The 19,826-nt window shown below is 29.4% G+C and overlaps 1 protein-coding gene across 1 annotated transcript; it reads left to right on the top strand.

Annotated features, from left to right (window-relative positions):
• Positions 1 to 5,779: 5,779 nt before the first annotated feature.
• Positions 5,780 to 19,283, top strand: LOC132753785 (dopamine beta-hydroxylase-like). The gene is made up of 9 exons (XM_060744309.1): positions 5,780 to 6,026; positions 9,384 to 9,600; positions 12,410 to 12,539; positions 12,706 to 12,816; positions 13,892 to 14,071; positions 14,536 to 14,597; positions 16,576 to 16,834; positions 17,357 to 17,453; positions 18,059 to 19,283. The coding sequence occupies exons 2-9, from the start codon at positions 9,385 to 9,387 to the stop codon at positions 18,609 to 18,611; spliced, it is 1,608 nt and encodes a 535-aa protein (XP_060600292.1). The 5' UTR covers positions 5,780 to 6,026; position 9,384; the 3' UTR covers positions 18,612 to 19,283.
• The last annotated feature ends 543 nt before the right edge of the window (positions 19,284 to 19,826 follow it).

Below are 19,826 nucleotides of genomic sequence, written 5' to 3'. Positions count from 1 at the left end.
TTGGGCACTATAAAAAACTGTAAAAATAACAACATAGGGCAGTTAAATGCCTTAAAGGTCACCTGTATGCAAACTTTAAATAAAGTATACCGTCTGATTTATGAGTTCTAGACATTTTTCTGAACTAAAACTTTGTTATAAGAAGGGTTGTCTTTCAGAAATGAGGAAACTCTAAATAAATTGTCTATAATATCATTATCATGAAAAATGTTTTCCTATCGCTCATTGCTAAGAAAACAAATAATGATATTCAGGAATCAAAATTATTGTTTCTAAACAAATTTGTTTTGATAGGTATCAAAATGTTATCATATCCCATCCATTTTAAGCATTTATTTGATCATTTCCCTGTTAAAAGCCTGATTCAAAATATTCTTAAAATTTACCATAATGAGGGGCTGTTTTCAAAATTTGCCTAAATTGTTTTAAAAAGATATTTGTTGATTTCTATTAAATTTGGCATTATTTTGCAAATAAATACATTCCATAATTATATAATAAAAATCAAACACGTTTTTTCTTTACATAAGGGATCTGAGAGATACATAAATAATGTTAAAAAGAAAATAAAAGTTGCCCCTTTAAGGGTTTGCACCAACGCCCCTAAGTTTCAATGCAGTTAACAGTAATTCTAGCCTATTTGAATACTCTTCAAAGTGGAGGTAATGAATAAGGGGTGGTTCACCTTAAAATATTTCTCTGAAGTTGTGTCTGCTTTAGAAGCACCTTTCTCCAAATGCCACAGTCGTCTTACCATTGACAGAATGCAAGCAATGTGATTACAGTCAAACAGTTTTTCTTTCTAAAATTTTACTAACAGTCTTACATAAATCAAGTATTGATAAAACCTAACATTTATTTTGCATTAATACAATATGCAGATATGATAAATGTTCTTTAACGCTATATAAATATTCGATTGTATTTCATGGGCGTTAAACGTGAAATGAGAGTTCCTCTAAATGTATGGTAACTGTAATCATTGATTCTATTTGGTAATAAAGAAGCTCAGACATAACTGATTACACTGTGTTTCTATTAAGTTAATTCCTGCAGGGTCTTTGTCTTGAATATTCGATAAACGCCAAAAAAGAGCAGTGTAACTCTCTTTGTAGACCCAATATCATGACTACTGTTTAAGACATTCATTGATTTTAGAATAAATCTTTGTTTGAGCTACAAAGAGTTCTCCAAAAAGAATGTGTATTTGTAGGATAAGAACACAGAACTAAGCATGGGTTTTGTTGTGACAGATGGAAATGAAATGTGGACTTAGGAAACGCAGTAAAGTATATAATATAGTTGTATTATAAGTGATTTCGTATTTTGTATAAAAGTCACAATACTACTTTGTTTACATTTTGCTACCTTTACTACCTATTCCTAAACATTCAGTGTGACTCTTTTTAGTAGTTTAACAACAAACATGCTGTTCATCCATTTATAAAGCTTTATTAAACACATGTCAGACCTTTCTAAAGAATTACAGAATAATAAATATCTGAGGCATAGTGTGCCTTTTAAAAATTAAACGCCTCAAAGATCGGTTAAGCTAAGTCATACATTTAAATGGTTTTATCTTTATTTCATCATTAAGACATATTTATGCAAAAGCAATCTTAAATCATTAAGATTGTTTCAATAATCGTAATTTGACATACAAGATAATCTAAATTAAGTAATAAAATATCTCTTTAACTAAGCAAAATATATTGTTTTTTTAAATTGCATGTCAAGAAGTTTTAAATGTTTGACGACTCAATGCAAGTGTTTACTCTTCAGATTTACTCCAAACAAGTATACTAAATTAATAATAAAACAAATTAATTGCAACATTTTTACACTAATTTTAGCCATTAAATTTAGGATTATCTTTTTTTCAAAATCAAGATTTATTTTCTAATCTTTTAGCTGCTGAGTAAGTAATTTTAGCATGTGTTAAGAGCTTGCAAGTACACATGGCGTTTCGATTGACATATTTATCAAGATGATTGATTAAGTGTCAGTTAAAAGAAAGTCATTTCCAAAAAAAATAACTTAGTTTCGCTGGTGTGTGTGATGATGCTTAGGTTGAACATAGATGTCAGTAAATGCAAACAAAGAAAAAAAATGAAAAAAAAAATGAACAGAATAAACAGTAAATGACAAAATAAATAAATGAATAAGAAATGACAACTAAATGAATAAATAATGAATGAATACAAAATGAATAAATAAATAATAGATAAAGAAACATGTCTTTATAAAATAACGTATTTATGAATATTATTACCAAAACGATTCTGGTATAGTTATAATAAAAATAATAAAACATGTTATCAAACGATTAGATAATAAACAAGAAGTCAAACTTGTTAACTTGCATAGGATAAGCTACTATTAACCATGCTAACCGCAAATAGAACATTTTATTCGTCCTCAACAGTTTTATGTCAGTTCATTTTTACCCTCAATGTTTTCCCGATTGATAGTTATCTTAAATAATATTACTTACATTATTTGATTTTAATCAAAATGGAATTTGATTTGAATAGGAATTTATAATAAAACAACGATTTAGCAGATACTGTATACTTATTCCATTGAGAATTTTGCAACTGTAAATTAGTCGAAAGTTCGTTCTAATCGTCTTATGCCCGGTTCGAGAAGAGAATATAATGACTAGGAAACCCAATCGAACGTTAAAGTATCAAATAGGCAATTTGTCATATTTAATTTCATATATACATTGAAAAGCTGCCAGAAACATCTAGAAAACAATTTCATTATTGTGTTTTTATATTTATTCTGATTTATAATTTTTCCAACACTTCTTGCCATCACGCAATCGAACAGACCTTCTGGTCCTGATGGAATCAGTAATACAAATACTTAAAAGAAGCCTTTCTTCAAGAATTTTCCCTGTTCCCCTTATGTAAACCTATTCAACAACTCTCTCCAAAGTTGTAGCATACCATCTTTTTGAAAGAAGCAATGTAACTTAATTTTCAAAAAAAGGTGATCCATCCTTGCCTAAAAGTAACTATCGGGTCCTATTTCACTTTCTAAAACACCCATGGAGGAAAGTATTTGAAAGACTTATATTCAAACATCTCTTTAACCATTTGCAAAATAATAACTTCCTTACTCCAGTTCAATCAGGATTTATACCAGGCGATTCAACAGTCAATCAATTAGTGTCTATTTACGATACTCTTTGCAAAAGCCCTTGATAACGGTCTAGAAGTACGAGTTATTTTCTTTGACATTAGTAAAGCTTTCGACAAGGTTTGGCACAAGGGTTTACTTACTAAATTGAAACATGCTGGAATTTCTGGAAAGGTCTATACTTGGTTTCTCGAATATTTAAAAAGATAGACAACAACGTGTTGTCCTTTCTAATTCTAAATCGTCTATTGGTTACCTTTCAGCTGGTGTCCCCCCAAGGCTCAATACTTGGTCCTCTCCTCTTTCTCATATTTATTAACGATATTGTTAAAGATATACCAATCTTGTATCAATTTATTCGCCGATTGATACCAGTCTTTTATCTTGTTGTTGAAAATCCACAAACAGCTGCTATCACATTACAGTCGGATATAGACAGAATTTCATTATGGGCAGATACATGGCTTGTTTCATTAATCCTTCTAAATCTGAGTCTTTATTAGTCTCTAGAAAGAGATATCCAAATCAACACCCAGAACTACAAATGAATAATCAGACTATTACTGAAGTTTCCGACCACAAACATCTTGGAGTTTTAATTTCGAACAACTGCACATGGCACTCACATATAGATTATATAACAAATAAAGCATGGAATAGGGTAAATATTATGAGAAAACTTAAATTTCGCCTAGATAGAAAATCACTAGAGACAATCTACCACTTCTTTCATTCGTCCATTACTTGAATATGCTGATGTTATATGGGGAAATGCTACAAATTTTGAATTAGACGAACTTAACAAAATCCAAAAACGAATGTGCTCGTTTTGCTTCCGGATGTACAAGACTTGTTTTCACTCGGAAAAATCTTTCAAATGAAAATAAACTGGGGAATCTCTCGAAGAAAGACGATATATACATAGAATGATCTTTACTTTTTAAAATTCAAAACGGACTAGCTCCAGATTATCTATTCTCAATTCTCCCAACATCAACTAATAATAGGTACAACTAAGAAATATTGACAATATTCCGGGAATATATGCAAGAACTACACTTTATTTTAACTCTTTTTTTTCCGACTGCAATAAGGGAATGGAATAATCTTCACACGACGTCCGTAACCTTCCAAACTATCACATCTTTTAAACAAAATTTAAAGAAAAACATACGTCACACGCCTAAGTATTACTTGTCTGGTGAAAGAAAACTTCAAATTCTTCATACAAGACTTCGAACAAAGTGTAGTTCTCTAAACTACCATTTGTTTTTGAAAAAACATAACTGCATCACCTTTATGTCTTTGCGGCCAAATAGAAAAAAAACTTTCATTTCTTCTTCGAATGTTACACAATTTGACACAGCTCGACAAAAGTTACTTCGAAATTTAAATAACTTTGACATTGATTTAAATGTTCTACTTTTTAGGCAACCCAGACCTTTCTGACCAAACTAATGACACAATTTTTTTCACACGTACACACTTACATCCAAGAGACAAAAAGATTCATTTAACACCCAAACACTTAAACATTATATTCCTATACTTTATACCTCATTATTTATCTTTCTCCTTCTTCAGTACCTTTTCACCTTTCTGTGTTCTTTTCAAATACTATTCTACTTTGTATGATAATATTTATTTGAATGTTAATTTAATCTATTGATATATTCATTCTAAATATATATTCATCCTAAATAAATGGAACATATACAATGTTTCTTAAAGCATTTGAATACATATCAATTTCTGTGTTTTCTTTTTCTCTAATATATATTGTTTTCAAGATTTTTTTTCTATATTATATTCGTCTCAGATTATAAAATATGTAATTATTTAAGCGCCTATTACATGTCAATTACTCACTTAGGAGAAGAATTTCATAAGACATGTTGTCTTTCATTCTAATCCTGTTTTTTAAGAATATTTGAATTGCATCTGTATATTGTGAATTATAACATGTATATATATTCTGAGAAATAAAATATGTTTAAACTAACAGACCTTAACCTTTAACTATAGCTCTTCAGAAGTATCAATCAAAAAGGCTATTATTGTTAAAATAACCAACGAAATTTTGCATATATCCATTTCTTTACTGTTAATTTTAGCGGAAGTCAAGGTGAAATCAGACGGCCTACGGCCCAAAAATAAAAAAGAAAATACATAAATACGTAAATAGGATGGTTGTGGTTTGCATTGTATAACAAAATGACAATGAAAAGAAATAAAATTATCATTTTTTAACGATAAGTAAGTTCTTATTGTTATGAGGATTAACGTTTCGAAATTGTATCGGTGAAGAAATTTTAATCCAAGAACCAAATATCAAATGAAATTCTGCTTAACTATTATCGCTTTAATCCCCGATCTTGTTCACACAGAACATCTGCTATTGTAATTTTCAATTATCAAACATCTCTCCTTTCTATTGGAGATATAAAATTCGGCAGTCACCAATAGAGAGCTAAGTAACTTTCTCTGCAGCAGCCGAAATAATCTAAGATCGTGATATCACGTGATATTTCATAGAATATCAGGAAATCTTGGATAATAGGATATTTGAGAGAAAAATCTCCTTGCGATCGTTTAGACCTGGAATTTACATTCTGACAAAGTAATATGATATATTTTACTAGTTCGGTGCAAGTTTAATCTACTAAATGGACTAAATTATTTTTGTTGTTGTTTAAAGCAAACTGTGCTGAATGGAGTAGTACTATAGGAAGGATAAAATCATTAACTGGATAAAAAAATAATTTGAATAATTTCCGGATATAAATACAAACTGAGCCATAATTTTACGAAAGTGTTTTTGCAAAGTTTGGAATAAAGCGGAATCGATATTCAACTAGGTTCTGTAACATATAATTGAGGTAAAATATTGCCAGACATTTTTTGCAGATTTGTGTCTACTTCAAATACAGATCAATACTTAAGAATGCATGTTAAGTGATGTAGCCTTAAATGTAACCTTTAATATTTGTTAAATTTTTTATATAACTTTAATTATGGTTAAACGTTGATTTTTCTAAATTTTTGTCTATCATATGTTAATATTTCGTCTTTAAAACCTCATTATGCCTGAACAAAAAGGGCATTATTTCTATTTTTCAAAAGCTGAATGCTTTGTGTCATTTCACATTTACTAAAAGTGTACGCATTTGCTGTATAGCTGAGTCGTCTTTTGTTCTTTAGCATTTTGAAAATCGGTACAGTTTTTGTGATTTAGACTTTTGTATGGAAGTCAATATACCACTTTGTTTACATTTTGCTACCTTTTAGTCAAAATACATTCACTTCCAGTTCCACTTTATTCATGTGATAAGCATACTCTCAAAACATTAATTGCAACATTATTATCTTTTCTAGAAATTAATGTATATATATATATCGTACTTATATTATTTTTTTTAATTAAATGTGCCTTTACACAGTTACAGGTATAGTTTACAAAACATCATAAAATATGGATAAATATGTAAATTATTACAGATATAAAGATGACAACTCGTTACATTCAGAGCATTTATGTGGAATGTAGTTGGAATACTTGGCATTACATTAAACTTGACAGCTTTTTCCAAAAATGCTCATAATACAGAATCAAATACCAGGAAAAAAACAAATGAAAAATATATCAGTTTCAAAAATGTCAATAGATTGGTCAATATATCATTTTTTTATATTGAAGCACTTCAGTATTTTTAATTGGCTGATGAAACTTATTTTAATGATTTTATAGATAACAACTGGTAATTCTTAACATTAGCAGCAAACAGGGAAATGTATCAAGATAAAATTAACGTAACGTCACAATTGTGGAAAAGTTAAATCGACGTTATAAATGACAACATAAAACATAAATACTTATCATATACACCATATGTATATGAGTGATGATTCTACAATACAATAAATGTACTAATAGAATATATAAAGTAATTTGGAAAAGTTGTACAAAAAGACAATTTGCATTTTATATCATAACGAAAATATTATATTCAGTATAAAAACACATAGAATATAGCTGACAATCAAAACTCTACGAGACTGTAATATTCGTATTCCTTGGAATAAATAAGACTGTAATGTTTTCTCAGACAGAAGGAATAGTTGGGTTTGAAATGTGCTATCAATCAACTCTGCTAACTAATTTCTTGTTCAAGGTTAATAACCGTACATTCAAGCTGGGCTAATTTTACATATCTGCAAATTTATTTATAAACTGAAAATAGAGAATATCAAAATTTATAGTATATACTTGTTTGCAGCATGTAAAAGAAAATCACGTTTACGTATGCACACTTTACTATGCTGTATATGACTACGACAATAACAGTAGCTGAGTGTCTGTCCTACTATTGAGCCTGCTTGATAAATATCAATTTCAAATATATCAATGCATTATCAAGTCTTCAATGAGTTGGAATAGCTGATATCTGATAAAAATAAGTTGATTTTAAAAATCAATTTTTTGTGAAATGAAATATCTAAATACTGAAATAAGAGAAAAATATAAGTCTAAGATTGATATATATACACAATGATGTAAAATACATAGTTTTGCGAGATTTAAGTTGAAGCATAGTTTTTACTTACAAAATTGTAAACATTTTAAATTCATTTGTCTTGATAAATAAAGTATTTAAAGAGAATTGGTCTATAGTAGAAGGTCTGTATCACAATGAATTGTAGTAACTTTGATAGCTTTAAGTATCAGTCATAACAACACGAAGGAATTAGACATGCGCGTTGTTGGCAAAAGAGAGGTACATGCTTACATATCACATATATAAATAAAGAATGCAATGAAGGGTTCTAGAATGAAGTATTATTATTCATCAGATAAATGGTCATTCTAAATCACTTAGAATTTTAATAACATTTTTATTTTTATGCAACATTTTATATAAAAAACTTCAAAATGATACATTTCAATTATTTTTTTCAATATTTAAAATACTGATGGAAAATTTGCCCATTGTAGGCCTATGCACTTTAATTCCAATTGTTGAGTAAGCTATAGATTTATAGCCACACTATCTTAACCATTCTCATACAATCCGTCTAAAGTTTCTTGCTAAAGAAAACTACGAGATATGAACCCATGCACCTAGCAATTTTTAGCTTACTAGCTCGATATGTAAACCAATATGTCTTGCCGCCACTATGATGCTCGCAAAATGCCCCTTGTTAAAGAAACTGCTTGTTTACATATTGACTAAGAAAGACAATGGGGACTTGTTTTCGGAGCAGATAAAACTAGTATAAATCCTTAACACTAAAATCATCTTTAATGAAGTAAAGAGATTTTTTTCTGTAATACAATATCATAGTGTTCACTTGACGAAAAAAAGAGTAAAAGTACATTCGCCCAAAGGATTTAATTTATCAGAAAATTATAAAGATTAATCTGAGGATAAGAACATTACATGTTCTAAGGCTAATTCTGTGTTAACACTTAAAAATAATGCACGCGGTCGTTAAACCACACGCCTTGTACTTTCCAATTTATCAACACAGTGCAATATGCACAGGTTCGTTAATGTTTTCTAACAATTAGATGTATAAATATATTCCGAACGTCAGCGTAAAATGAATTGGTTCATAATAGAAAATTTGTAACACTGAAAACAATTGTGTGATGCATTATAGTATCAAATGTGACAACAAACCACGAAAGAATTCAATATGGGTGTTGTTGTGTGAAATAAACGTTCCGATATGATATCCTTATATGTAACAAATAGTAAATATTCTAGAACAAAACAAATGTATTCTTCAGCATAAAAATGTTTATACTCAATTTCATATTGATGTCCAAATGATGTTTGTGTTTATTTTTATCATCATTTAAAATATTTATTGAAAATGTGCCTCTTGTAAATATAAGTGAAATAAATTTCAACTGTTTGTGAGTATAGATTTTTTTTCTGGGATTTTTTTTCTCTAGGAAGATCATCCTAACAATTTATCTCATTTATTAAACATCATGATGCATATTTGATCAAAACTGTGCTCATATCATAAAACTTGTTATAAAAAAATCATATAAGCTGCATTCCGCCTTTACTCGTATATTTCACCTACATACAGTTTAAACTTCACTCAGACACTCTAACTCGGATTTCTCGAATACCTCCCTTCTCTCAAAATTATTGTATTCTATTATTTTCGCATTGGTATTTCTAAAATATTTTTTCAATAAAATAAAGAGAATTTCTTTTCAGAATGCATTTGCTTGATGTGTTGAAAATAGTGTCAGTATCTGTTTGTGTATATGGTCACAAGTACATGAGTGAACATATACCAAATGGCGACAGAGTACCCCATCCTTGTGGACAGGGTTATATATGGGAAGGAGTAGGGCACCATTATCCTGGCGGAGCAAAGGGAACTGGTGGAATAAGAAACAGATTTGGCATTGATTTTAAACTCGCTAGTTTGGTATGTAGATATTGACAGTTCGCAGTTTAATATCGTTTTAAACGTCTTTATGTTCAAACAATTCATACAATTATCTTATATTGTCTTATAAAAATCAATTTATTCCTATTTAACGTTTTATACTGAATAACTTTAAATAGGAAATAAATACAAATATGTTTTTGAAATTCAAAAGGAAAGAAAACTTCTGCAAACCTCTAAAATTGTCATTCCCATTTTGTTAATGAACGAGATCCAGAGTACATGACATTATGTAAAAAAGCAAATAAACGTCATAATTTTATTACTTAGAATGTTTTATAGACATTTAAACGTTTATTTCTTAACGTTTTCAAACCACCCATGCAGTATTTTACTCCGAAAACAGATACTCTTTATAATTACATGCGGAATGATAATGCCTTATCTCAAAGTGTCAGAAAAAAGGTTAACCTACTGCTACACTATACTACGAAAATGTCTTACGTATGAACTCAACATTTTTTATGTAGACCTATTGTGGTAGGCATATATAACTAGTAAGATAATTTTACCAAAAACATTATCGCAACAAAAAAAAGAATCAATATTCGTGAGATAATGCAAAATGTTTTTAAACTCTTTGATAACTGAGATGATGAAAAGAATACCGATGTTAATTAATTTGAAGATAGGTGAAATAATGATATCACTTTAAGATATGTATTTCTGAATAAAAAATTGCTACTGTTGTTTTCCTTGCCGTACGTTTAATGTTGACTAAGAGAGCAAGGAATCGCAGTATCAAATGATCGATATTCTAAATTTAAAATCAATAATGCTGAGCGTAACGATATTTATAGATTTTGGACAAGATATGTTATAAATTTCAATTATCTGTAAATAAACCCATATTGAATTTAGTCATATGTCATGAAACAATGAATTAAAAAATCCGGTCATCTTTTTCTCGATTTTTAAACACTTTTATTTCTAGTTATGAAAAAGAGTTTGAAAATTAATTGTTTGTGTTAATGCCTAAAACATTTCTCAAAAAATGTTACCTTATACAGTTTTTCTATAATGATATAAGCGAGATAATGATAAGAGATGCAGTGGTGTAAGCTAGGTGATGTTATTAAAGAGGCCATGATATAAGCGAGAACATGATATAAGCGATTGTAGTGTTATAAGCGAGGTAATTATTTACTGATATAAGTAACATAAAGGTTTTAATTGGTTCAAGGAAAGCAGTGACAAAATATGATTGACCGAGATACCAAGACCGAATACATCCACCAATACAAATATCTAAGTGCAGAATACGCTCTATACCTCCTCGTAAGATAACTAGGTTGATTTAAGCAGATACCAAATTGTATCTTTTTGAAATCGTACATTCAATTAAAGAATAAATTGGCATATCATTGAAATTCAGAAACATTCAAAACATTCGATTCAATAAATTCAGTTTGTTTATTTTTATCTTTGACAAAAACCGTGCTATGTCGTAAATGAAACATTAATGTTCGTGATCTCGCGATAAGAGGTTGCATTTCTGATAAATTTATGCAACAACTACGTAAGTTTGAAATGCACCCGTGACCAAATTTGATAAGATAAAGCGTAAACATAACTCAGAAATATTAAATCTTCGTAATTTTCCGCAGGGCCAGATGTTCAACGTTTACTGTGTCGTTTAAAATGTGGTTGTATCAGATAAACTTTAAAATAAAAACAACTTTAATGATGTTCAAACTCTTATATTTTAAATTCTTTGCAACAATGAACTCTGCTAACTTTACTTTAAATATATTTGCATCACCTGTTTTCGGACTTGCGAAGATAACGCACATTAACATAAAACATATATGCACATTTTTATAATATTTTGAAAGAAAAAAACAATCTTTTCCAGAAGGAAATGCAATTTTCTTTTATTTTTATAATTATACATTTGTTTCTTGTTTTTGTAAGGGCACTCTATCACTATCGAAACTTTGATTATTCAGAAATACGGATGAATAACATGAAATTATTATTTTTAACATAAATACAAACATGTCATATCCGTCAAATTAAAGCAAATATTTCATTCTTCTAACTATGTAAAACAAATGTATCTATCTTTTAAAAGGAGTGATGATTCAAACTTCAAACTTCTCTGCTTTTTACAGATATTATCACGCCGTTAATAGTTTTCATAATTCATTGAAGTGTACCTAAGGCAAAGGTGTATACTGCAATTAAAAAGCAAATATAGAACATTATATTTCTTCATGTATATTTGGTTACAAAGATAAGAATATTTATGAATTCAAAATGATAAGTGATGAATCATTTTCTATCAATATGTACCTTTCAAGAATTGTACAATTCAAAATGGAGCTCTTTAATACGTCTTTGGAAGGAGACATTTTTCACATTATGAAATGATATATTTGGTCAAAATGATGATTGAATAGAGTCAAACAGTTTTAATTTCCAGATCATGAGAGTTATAGGTAAAGATACATGTAGTGACAGATATTTCATTAGGAACAACTTTCATCACATTTAATATATTTCCTACCTTTAATGCATCATTTAAAATTTTGCCGGTTTTGGACGTTCTCATGGGATCCATTTTTCTAAACTTTATGCTTATCAGAAGCATTTTAACTAGTTGTTTGGTACATGAAGCATGTTGACTTCGAAGAGTCAGCGTGAAATAACTCTAATCAATAAAGTAACAGTATCCGATTTCCTTGATTTATCCAAATCCATTCGTGCCATTTAGGTTAACTCCTCCCCCACCCCAATATTCCATTGCTTTATCTTGCAGTGACTGTTTTAATATTGTTTATTTTAGAAATGGACAGAGGAGTTATGTAAAAAAGATTCTGATATGGACGGACAATCAAATGGCCAAGAACTAGGTGATCCTGATTGTAACTGGAAACCTGGAGATGTTCCCAAAATGGAAGCCAAATCTCATCCAGGTGAAAAGCCATTTAAAATAATATCTTACTGATATTGTGATATATAGAGTAATTGTTAAGTGTGGAACTACCATTACTGGTCCAATGTAATCTTTTAAACTTTTGCAATAAATTCTGTAAGAATATTTGAAAACATTTTTATAATATATATTCAACATGTTTTCAGGGATATGTGATCCTATTGACGATGAAACATGTATTGCATTAAATGAGAGATTTGGAGATCGACTGGACTGCAGTAGGATAGATAAGCCTTGTCCTGCGTTATCTGAACCGGGTAAGGTTTATGTGACTCTTGTTTATATCAAGATATCTCAGATGCTTAGCAGTCATTATATCTGATATTTTAATAAAAGAGTCAAATGCTGAAATATATATACCTGGATGAACAGGATCCTATAAAGATTTAAATATGTAACTAATTGTGGTCTGCCACCTAGTTTCTTACATTTAAACTTCATTTTAAAAATTAAAGCCATACAAGCATTCATGCTTAAAACCAACTTATAATGATCAAATAATTTCGAAGAAGTATTTTGTTTCAATTTTACAATTTTGCGTTACATGGTGAAAAAAAGTATTTTTATGAAAAGTATGACAATCATTTTAAAGTACGTATGTATACATGTATCTCAGCATTTGACACTCTTACTACAATCTCAGATATAATGATTATCCAAGCATCTCAGATAGCTTGACAATAATAAGATGTTTAAGACGAAACATTATTTGATAAGACTTCTTAACCTGTTACTTTTGTGCAATTAGTATAATATCTTTATTATGTTACTCTTAGATAAACTGTAAGTCTTTTTGTTATTGATACATACAAAAGTGACATTAGATGAAATTAAAAGCTTTCTAATTGGTAGGAAATGTAATAAATCATTTTTAAATCATGTCTTTCATTTCAAAAAAACTACTTAATCATATCATATCATGACATACAAAATGATCTCAAAACGATAGACGGGTCAAACTCACGCTGATTCTGTGACGCCTTTGTATGATAACACACTATGTAAAACTTCAATTTAATCATAAAACGTTGACAGAAAACATTACGCAAGAATATGAACAAGATCTTTATATTTCCCTCTAACCCCTCTGACACATCAAGATTACATTTGTGGAATATAATTCTATTTACTTCTAGAATCAATTTATGTTAACATGGCCTTAAGTATAATCTTTTCTAATACTTTTACTCATTTTGATTGTGTCGTCAAGCATTTGCATTTAAAAATATATTACTTTTAACTCTATCATGGTATTAATATTTAAGTGATGTTGTTGATTTAAAAGATAATTCCATGTCAATTAATACCATACACTGCCAACATATATTTCAGGCATGAAGAAAAAAGACTTACGATTTCCACAGACGCCTATCCCAGGTGTTGATACTTCATACACTTGTATGGTATACGACCTGCCAACAGATGGGGACTTCCACTTGGCATCGACCACACCAATAATTAACAACACAGATATTGTTCATCATATGATTTTGTTCGGCTGTGACTTTCCAGGTAACTTGTTTTACATTCATTTCAATGTTGTATATAAGAAATGGATGAAAAGTACTTCAAATGACAACCGCAACTTTGATAGTTGGAATTTAGGGATAAATAAGTTTGTAATGACGTCTACTGTATCGACGACGTACTCTTCAATTTATTTTAATATGTTTCTAAACATATCCTAGCCTTTTACATAAATAAAGCTTAATTGAAATACAGCCTTATAGGCTGAATACTTATATGTATGAGAAATTAATGTTTGCCTTTCTTTTGATTTCAAATCGTTAAGTTAATCATATTTTGAAATGAAAATCTACATTGTCAAGCGAATTTCTCGAATGAACCCGGAATTTGAAATTAATTTGTGTTGTCCCGTATTATACAAATGTTTAGAAGATTTATCATATCCTCTTTTCTTAAAGATAAAATCAACATATCAAAAATAATGTTTTATTTACATTTTTATTTTTCAGAAAATTTTAACAAAAGCGTTATGTACAGAATGAAAAGTGAGTTTATTTTTAATAAACATGTATAAAACAATAAACATGAAACAAAATATGCAAGTCTTTTAATGCCTGTCTTTTGTTTTAATACTGTTTACGTTTCAATGTTCTTTGTACATGTTGTATCGTAAGAATGTATTCCTGTTTCAACAGAAGGTGGTCTTTCCGATAGAGCAAATAGTTAGATCGTTATGATTTTACCGGAAAACCCATTGTTTATTGTGTACAATTCTCTGTTTTATGTCGAAAAGTTGAATGTAACCTATAAATACTTGCACTTTATCCAAGCATTACCCGAAATTTAACTGTATACTTTTGTATGACTAAAACACTGGAAAGTGCTGCCGTAAAAACAGTAGGGGAAACACTTAAAAATGAATTAAAAAAAGCTTTTTTAAAAGTCTTTTTAAAGCGTAAATTCAAGCAGAGTACTAACAAGATATAATAAAACAAACCATAAAAACAAACTTAATAGAGTTTTTTTACAGGTGCACCATACCCGCAAAAATACGCCCCACAAGATTTAAAAAATTTTTTGGGACGTGGACATACCCGGTCATCCGGGTATTGTTGGGCGAAGAAGCTGGATTTTGGATGGGCGAACCCCGCACAAAAAATTTTCAGCTTCAAAAAAGATAGTTTTTTAGCACCATTCTTCATCCTTTAACTTTTAAACCTTCAATATTTGAAGCGTGCTAAAATTACAAAACATTGAAGTACACCATTACTACATCTAATAGTAGCAGGGATGATATATCTAGGCCATTGTGTACAAAAAACTGTAGGATAAGGATCAACTGATCCTGGTTTTATTTTCCTAGCTTTAAAAAGATTAAATATTAATGAAATTTGACGACTGCCAATAAGCAAGCAAATCTGGTGATAACAATAAACAATATAGAATTGGTCAAATATAAGATTAAAATTTGGATTTATTTCTAAAAACAATTTACTTTGAAAATTTTCCAAATATTTCACTCTGTATGTTAGTAAATGTTTTAATGAATATAAACATGTGCATTAAGGTATTACCATCCTAATGCCTTACCTCCGCTTTGAAAGGTTTTCAAATAGCCTAGAACTAATGTTAATTACATTGAAACTGAGGGCCATGGGTTCAAACATCAGATGGGTCAACTTTTTCTTTCTTTTTCTTTTCACATTATTGATGTATCTCTCCATCCATTTTTGGTAGAAAAAAGTGTTTATTTTATTATTTAATTTATATAGGTATTTATTGGCTAAATAATTCTGAATCTAGTAATTAATATGGTACCTGATATTTTCAAAGTGTAATAAAATCAAAACTAGACGGTAAAAGTATTAAATATCAACCAATATACTTTTTTAAAAATTTAGGGAAACTTTGAAAACAGGCACGCATTCGGGTAAGTTTTAAGGGTTTTTTAAATTAGGCTCCCTTAGTAGGAAAATGGTCAAACACGTGTAAAAAATGGGTGGGTAGGGTAACATTTTTATACATATTTTATAGTTTTTGAGTAGAAACCATAATATTGTTTGTGTTGATTGTTAGCTGAATGTTACTTTTTGTTTCTTACCAAAAAATTAATGGGAAACGTTTTTCATTAGAATGTTATTGCAGATTATTTAAAGGTTACTTATTTCTGAAAAAGAGCCCTCATACACCCTAGCTTCAATTCATAAAAATGGCCATAACTCGATTTCCGTACGGTAAAGTTTGTTAAAATTTTGCATACAGGTGTAGGTTAAGGTATATATCTGACCTATGATATAAATATTTCCGTTCCTTATAGTGCCCGTTAGGGTGGTAATACCTTAAGTAAGAAGAAACTTTGATCCTAGGTCTAGTCTCGATGCCAATATTTCAAACGGCTTTTTGTCATTATTTCTTTCTTTATCTAAATGAGATGCCTTCATTTTATAAACATGCTTTCTCATATAATCCTCACTTAGGATTCACTTTCTTAATATTGAACTGTATTTTTTTCTGTTTGTATTTAATGTAACTTGTTTTTTATATTGTGAAATATTGTAATTCAGATTCATTGGAATAATCCACGAAAGTTACTCGGACAGACGGACAGTTCCGGTATGACGATTCATTATACTGCTAACCGAAGACCAAACGATGCGTCTATGTTCATACTTGGTCAGGAATATATAGAGATACCCCCGAGTTCAAGTGGGGTGACCTTCAAAGCCACATGTCCGTCTCAGTGTACGAGTGAAATATTCAAGGAGAAAATTTACATAACGCGTGCGGCTAATCACATGCACTACTATGGTAAAAGTTTAAGCGCATAATATAACATAACGATATTTCTAATTATAAAGACTTAATTAAAGATCCTGTATGTTGTAATTCATGTTGTTACCACATTTAAGTGAAATTTTATATAAGTGTATAAACTATTGAAAAGATTGACTTAGACTTTATAGAAAATAAATTTCTAATCACTTCCCTTTATTAACACGAAATGAAAATTCGGTACTATCTTTGCAAATTACGTTTTTTGAACTTACAATATTGTTAAATCTTTATTTGAGCATTATATTTATTATATAAAACCATAAAGAATTGAGTTACAGGATCTTTAGGGACCAAAAACATTTATATCATTTGATTAATTAACCCTTAAAAAATACGTAAACCTTTAAAATCACAAATGAAGTTTTTTATATGTCACATAGACCTCTACAATAATTATCTGATCAAATTGAAAATTCTTGCATATTTAATATATTACATTACAGGTAATATGTTCTATAAATTGGTTAAAGTTTTTTTTTTTTTTTTCATATGCAGGTAAAAGACAACGAATAAGCATATATAGAAATGGGACAAAAATAAGAGATCTTACTGATGAGAAAAATTATAACTATGATCATCCAAAATTTCACCAGTAAGTACTTTCTTTACGGCTTCATCTGTATACTATTCCTTGGTCGTTTTTATTCATACCTATTCAGATACGTGTTCTTCTTTAGTTATTGTCCTTTATTATTTATGAAAATTCTTATTATTCTATCGATATTTTTAATTTTTTACTTAAACGTTTACTTAAAGATGTACTATGCTCAAATTTGATATAAAAATATTGATAATTGCTACACAGTCTCTTAGTAAAGGTTAAAACAAACATGTTTTGATTTAAAACAAAGTTAATATGTCATGTTTAAAACTCTACACACATAAGTCGACACAATATGAATATAAAGTGTCGTTAACAAAACTGGAATTTTTTTTAAAGAAAAGACCAACTTAACTTGTCCTGTATTAGAGAACGTGACTTCCAATATAGTTTATCATTCATTTTTTTATTTAAATTAGACATATTCAGTAAGAGTTTCATAGGTTTTATTAAATTTCTTCGATTGAAATATTTTACTCAAAGATGAGCATAGTATATCTTTAATTGAGCTAATCTTTTTTAAAACTATACTGTATTCAATAAGTTTATGATTAGTGAGCACGTTTTTCTATCAATATTTCTTCTCTTATCCACAGTTTTAATCCACCAGTCGAGATCCACCCTGGAGACGATATAGTTACAGAATGCACGTACAAATCCGACAAAGATAAAACAATTAAATTCGGCGCTGCAACGAGTGACGAAATGTGCTATGGATTTTTAACATACTATCCACGGCAAAATTTTATGCAAACATTGTGTATTCAGTGGAAAAGTATACAGCGTTGCGTTCGTAAACTTCCAAAGTTTGGTGGAGTTTACGATGGTTGTGAGTGGAGAAGCTTCACAGAGGGCTCAAACAAAGCTGTGTTAGCTCAAGGTTTTTCTAAAGACATCTGTGGCTATTACAATCAAAATAAGCAGTGTAATTCTAATTGCACAGACTTTTCTCAGAAGATTTTACAACATCCGTGCCTTAAAGGAGACCTAGGAGATTTTATTGGAGTTCGCACAAAGACACCAATAGATATTCTACGTACGTGTGCTGAAGTGACTTTTAATAGAGCGGAAAGTGTTACATTTACGGCAATAACATTTGGTGCTAGTTTGTGTATTCATTTTTTACATTTTGTGTACAGGGTTAGGTGACGGATTTTTTTACAAAAACCATCATATATGTCTTTATATTTGTGAATGTTAGTAATTGTGGCGTGTTGTACATTTGACCGTCTTCTGTACAGGAATAAAATTCCTTTATAAGCATTATATAAATATATAAACGCCAAATGTAATATTATTAATATCAGTTGTACATTCTGAGCATATCTCTTTTAGTTGCTTTTTTTAATTCAATACAAGGGCAAACTGTCCTCCTCAGGAACTAAAATATGGAACAAAGATAGAATGATGTAATTGTCCCGTTTCGAAATGTTTGTCAAGAATAATGCTTATTTGTTTAAGGAGTTGTATATTTCACCTGCAGGGGTATGTCTCATCTCTAAAAATTATTTTACTGAGGAAAATATGATCTAAGTTTCTTAACCAATCTTTATCTTTTAAATATAGTATGTCGAGTTTTTGTGTACGAATTAATTAGTATTTTTGTGTGTTAATGTTGTTTTTATAATTAAATACTCAGGAATATCTTATTTTCACAACTTTGTCAATACCACATCCACATATGCTGACAAGGGATTAAATTTTACTGCATACTTTTTACTTTGTTTTTATTTTAAGTACACATGTATCAGCATTTATACTGTATCATTATGTAATAAACATGATTTATTCGATTTATACGTTTGTCTGTTTATATCCAGATGAATAAGATAATTTTAATGGTTTCGTCCACAATATCTTCAATAAACGCAAGTTATGCAATTTGAAAGATAATTATAGTATTTTATAATATTAATACATTCATTTAGATAGAACCTTAATCATGGTATCAACTTAAATGACTTTAGCCTCCTTCTTGGAAGTTATAGTACTGGTGTCGAAGAAACAAGATCATGACAAAAAGATAAGAATCAATCTAAAGACGTCTGGATGTCAAAGAAGCATCCTTTATAATTTTTGCTAATTTGCAAACAATTAATCTGTAAGAGTACCGTTCATTTTGTTCTATCCTAAACAAAGAAACGCATATGTGTGATAAGTTGATTTAGAAGTCAACATTTGACCAAGCCGTTATTGTTATTAGTTTGAAAACTAGTAGACCACTTGCGAAGCTTTCAAGACATCAAAACATATCAATCATACCAGTCCATTAATATCATCTGCAAATATTCAAGCTAAAACAAATATTAGCTAGAAAATACTGTTATAATTAATTCTAGTCTCGACAAATACAAGCCTCTCTGA

Source organism: Ruditapes philippinarum, unplaced genomic scaffold (genome assembly GCF_026571515.1).
Source record: "Ruditapes philippinarum isolate M1 unplaced genomic scaffold, ASM2657151v2 ctg8291_1_1_1_1, whole genome shotgun sequence".
NCBI classification, from domain to species: Eukaryota; Metazoa; Mollusca; class Bivalvia; order Venerida; family Veneridae; genus Ruditapes; species Ruditapes philippinarum.
Note: the sequence above shows the minus strand (reverse complement) of the source record. Positions and strands in the feature narration are given on the sequence as shown.

Coding starts and splice junctions, on each gene's coding strand:
- LOC132753785 (XM_060744309.1), top strand. CDS start 9,385: ATGCATTTGCTTGATGTGTTGAAAATAGTGTCAGTATCTGTTTGTGTA. Junction 9,601..12,409: donor ATTTTAAACTCGCTAGTTTG/GTATGTAGATAT, acceptor TGTTTATTTTAG/AAATGGACAGAGGAGTTATG. Junction 14,072..14,535: donor GTTCGGCTGTGACTTTCCAG/GTAACTTGTTTT, acceptor TTTATTTTTCAG/AAAATTTTAACAAAAGCGTT.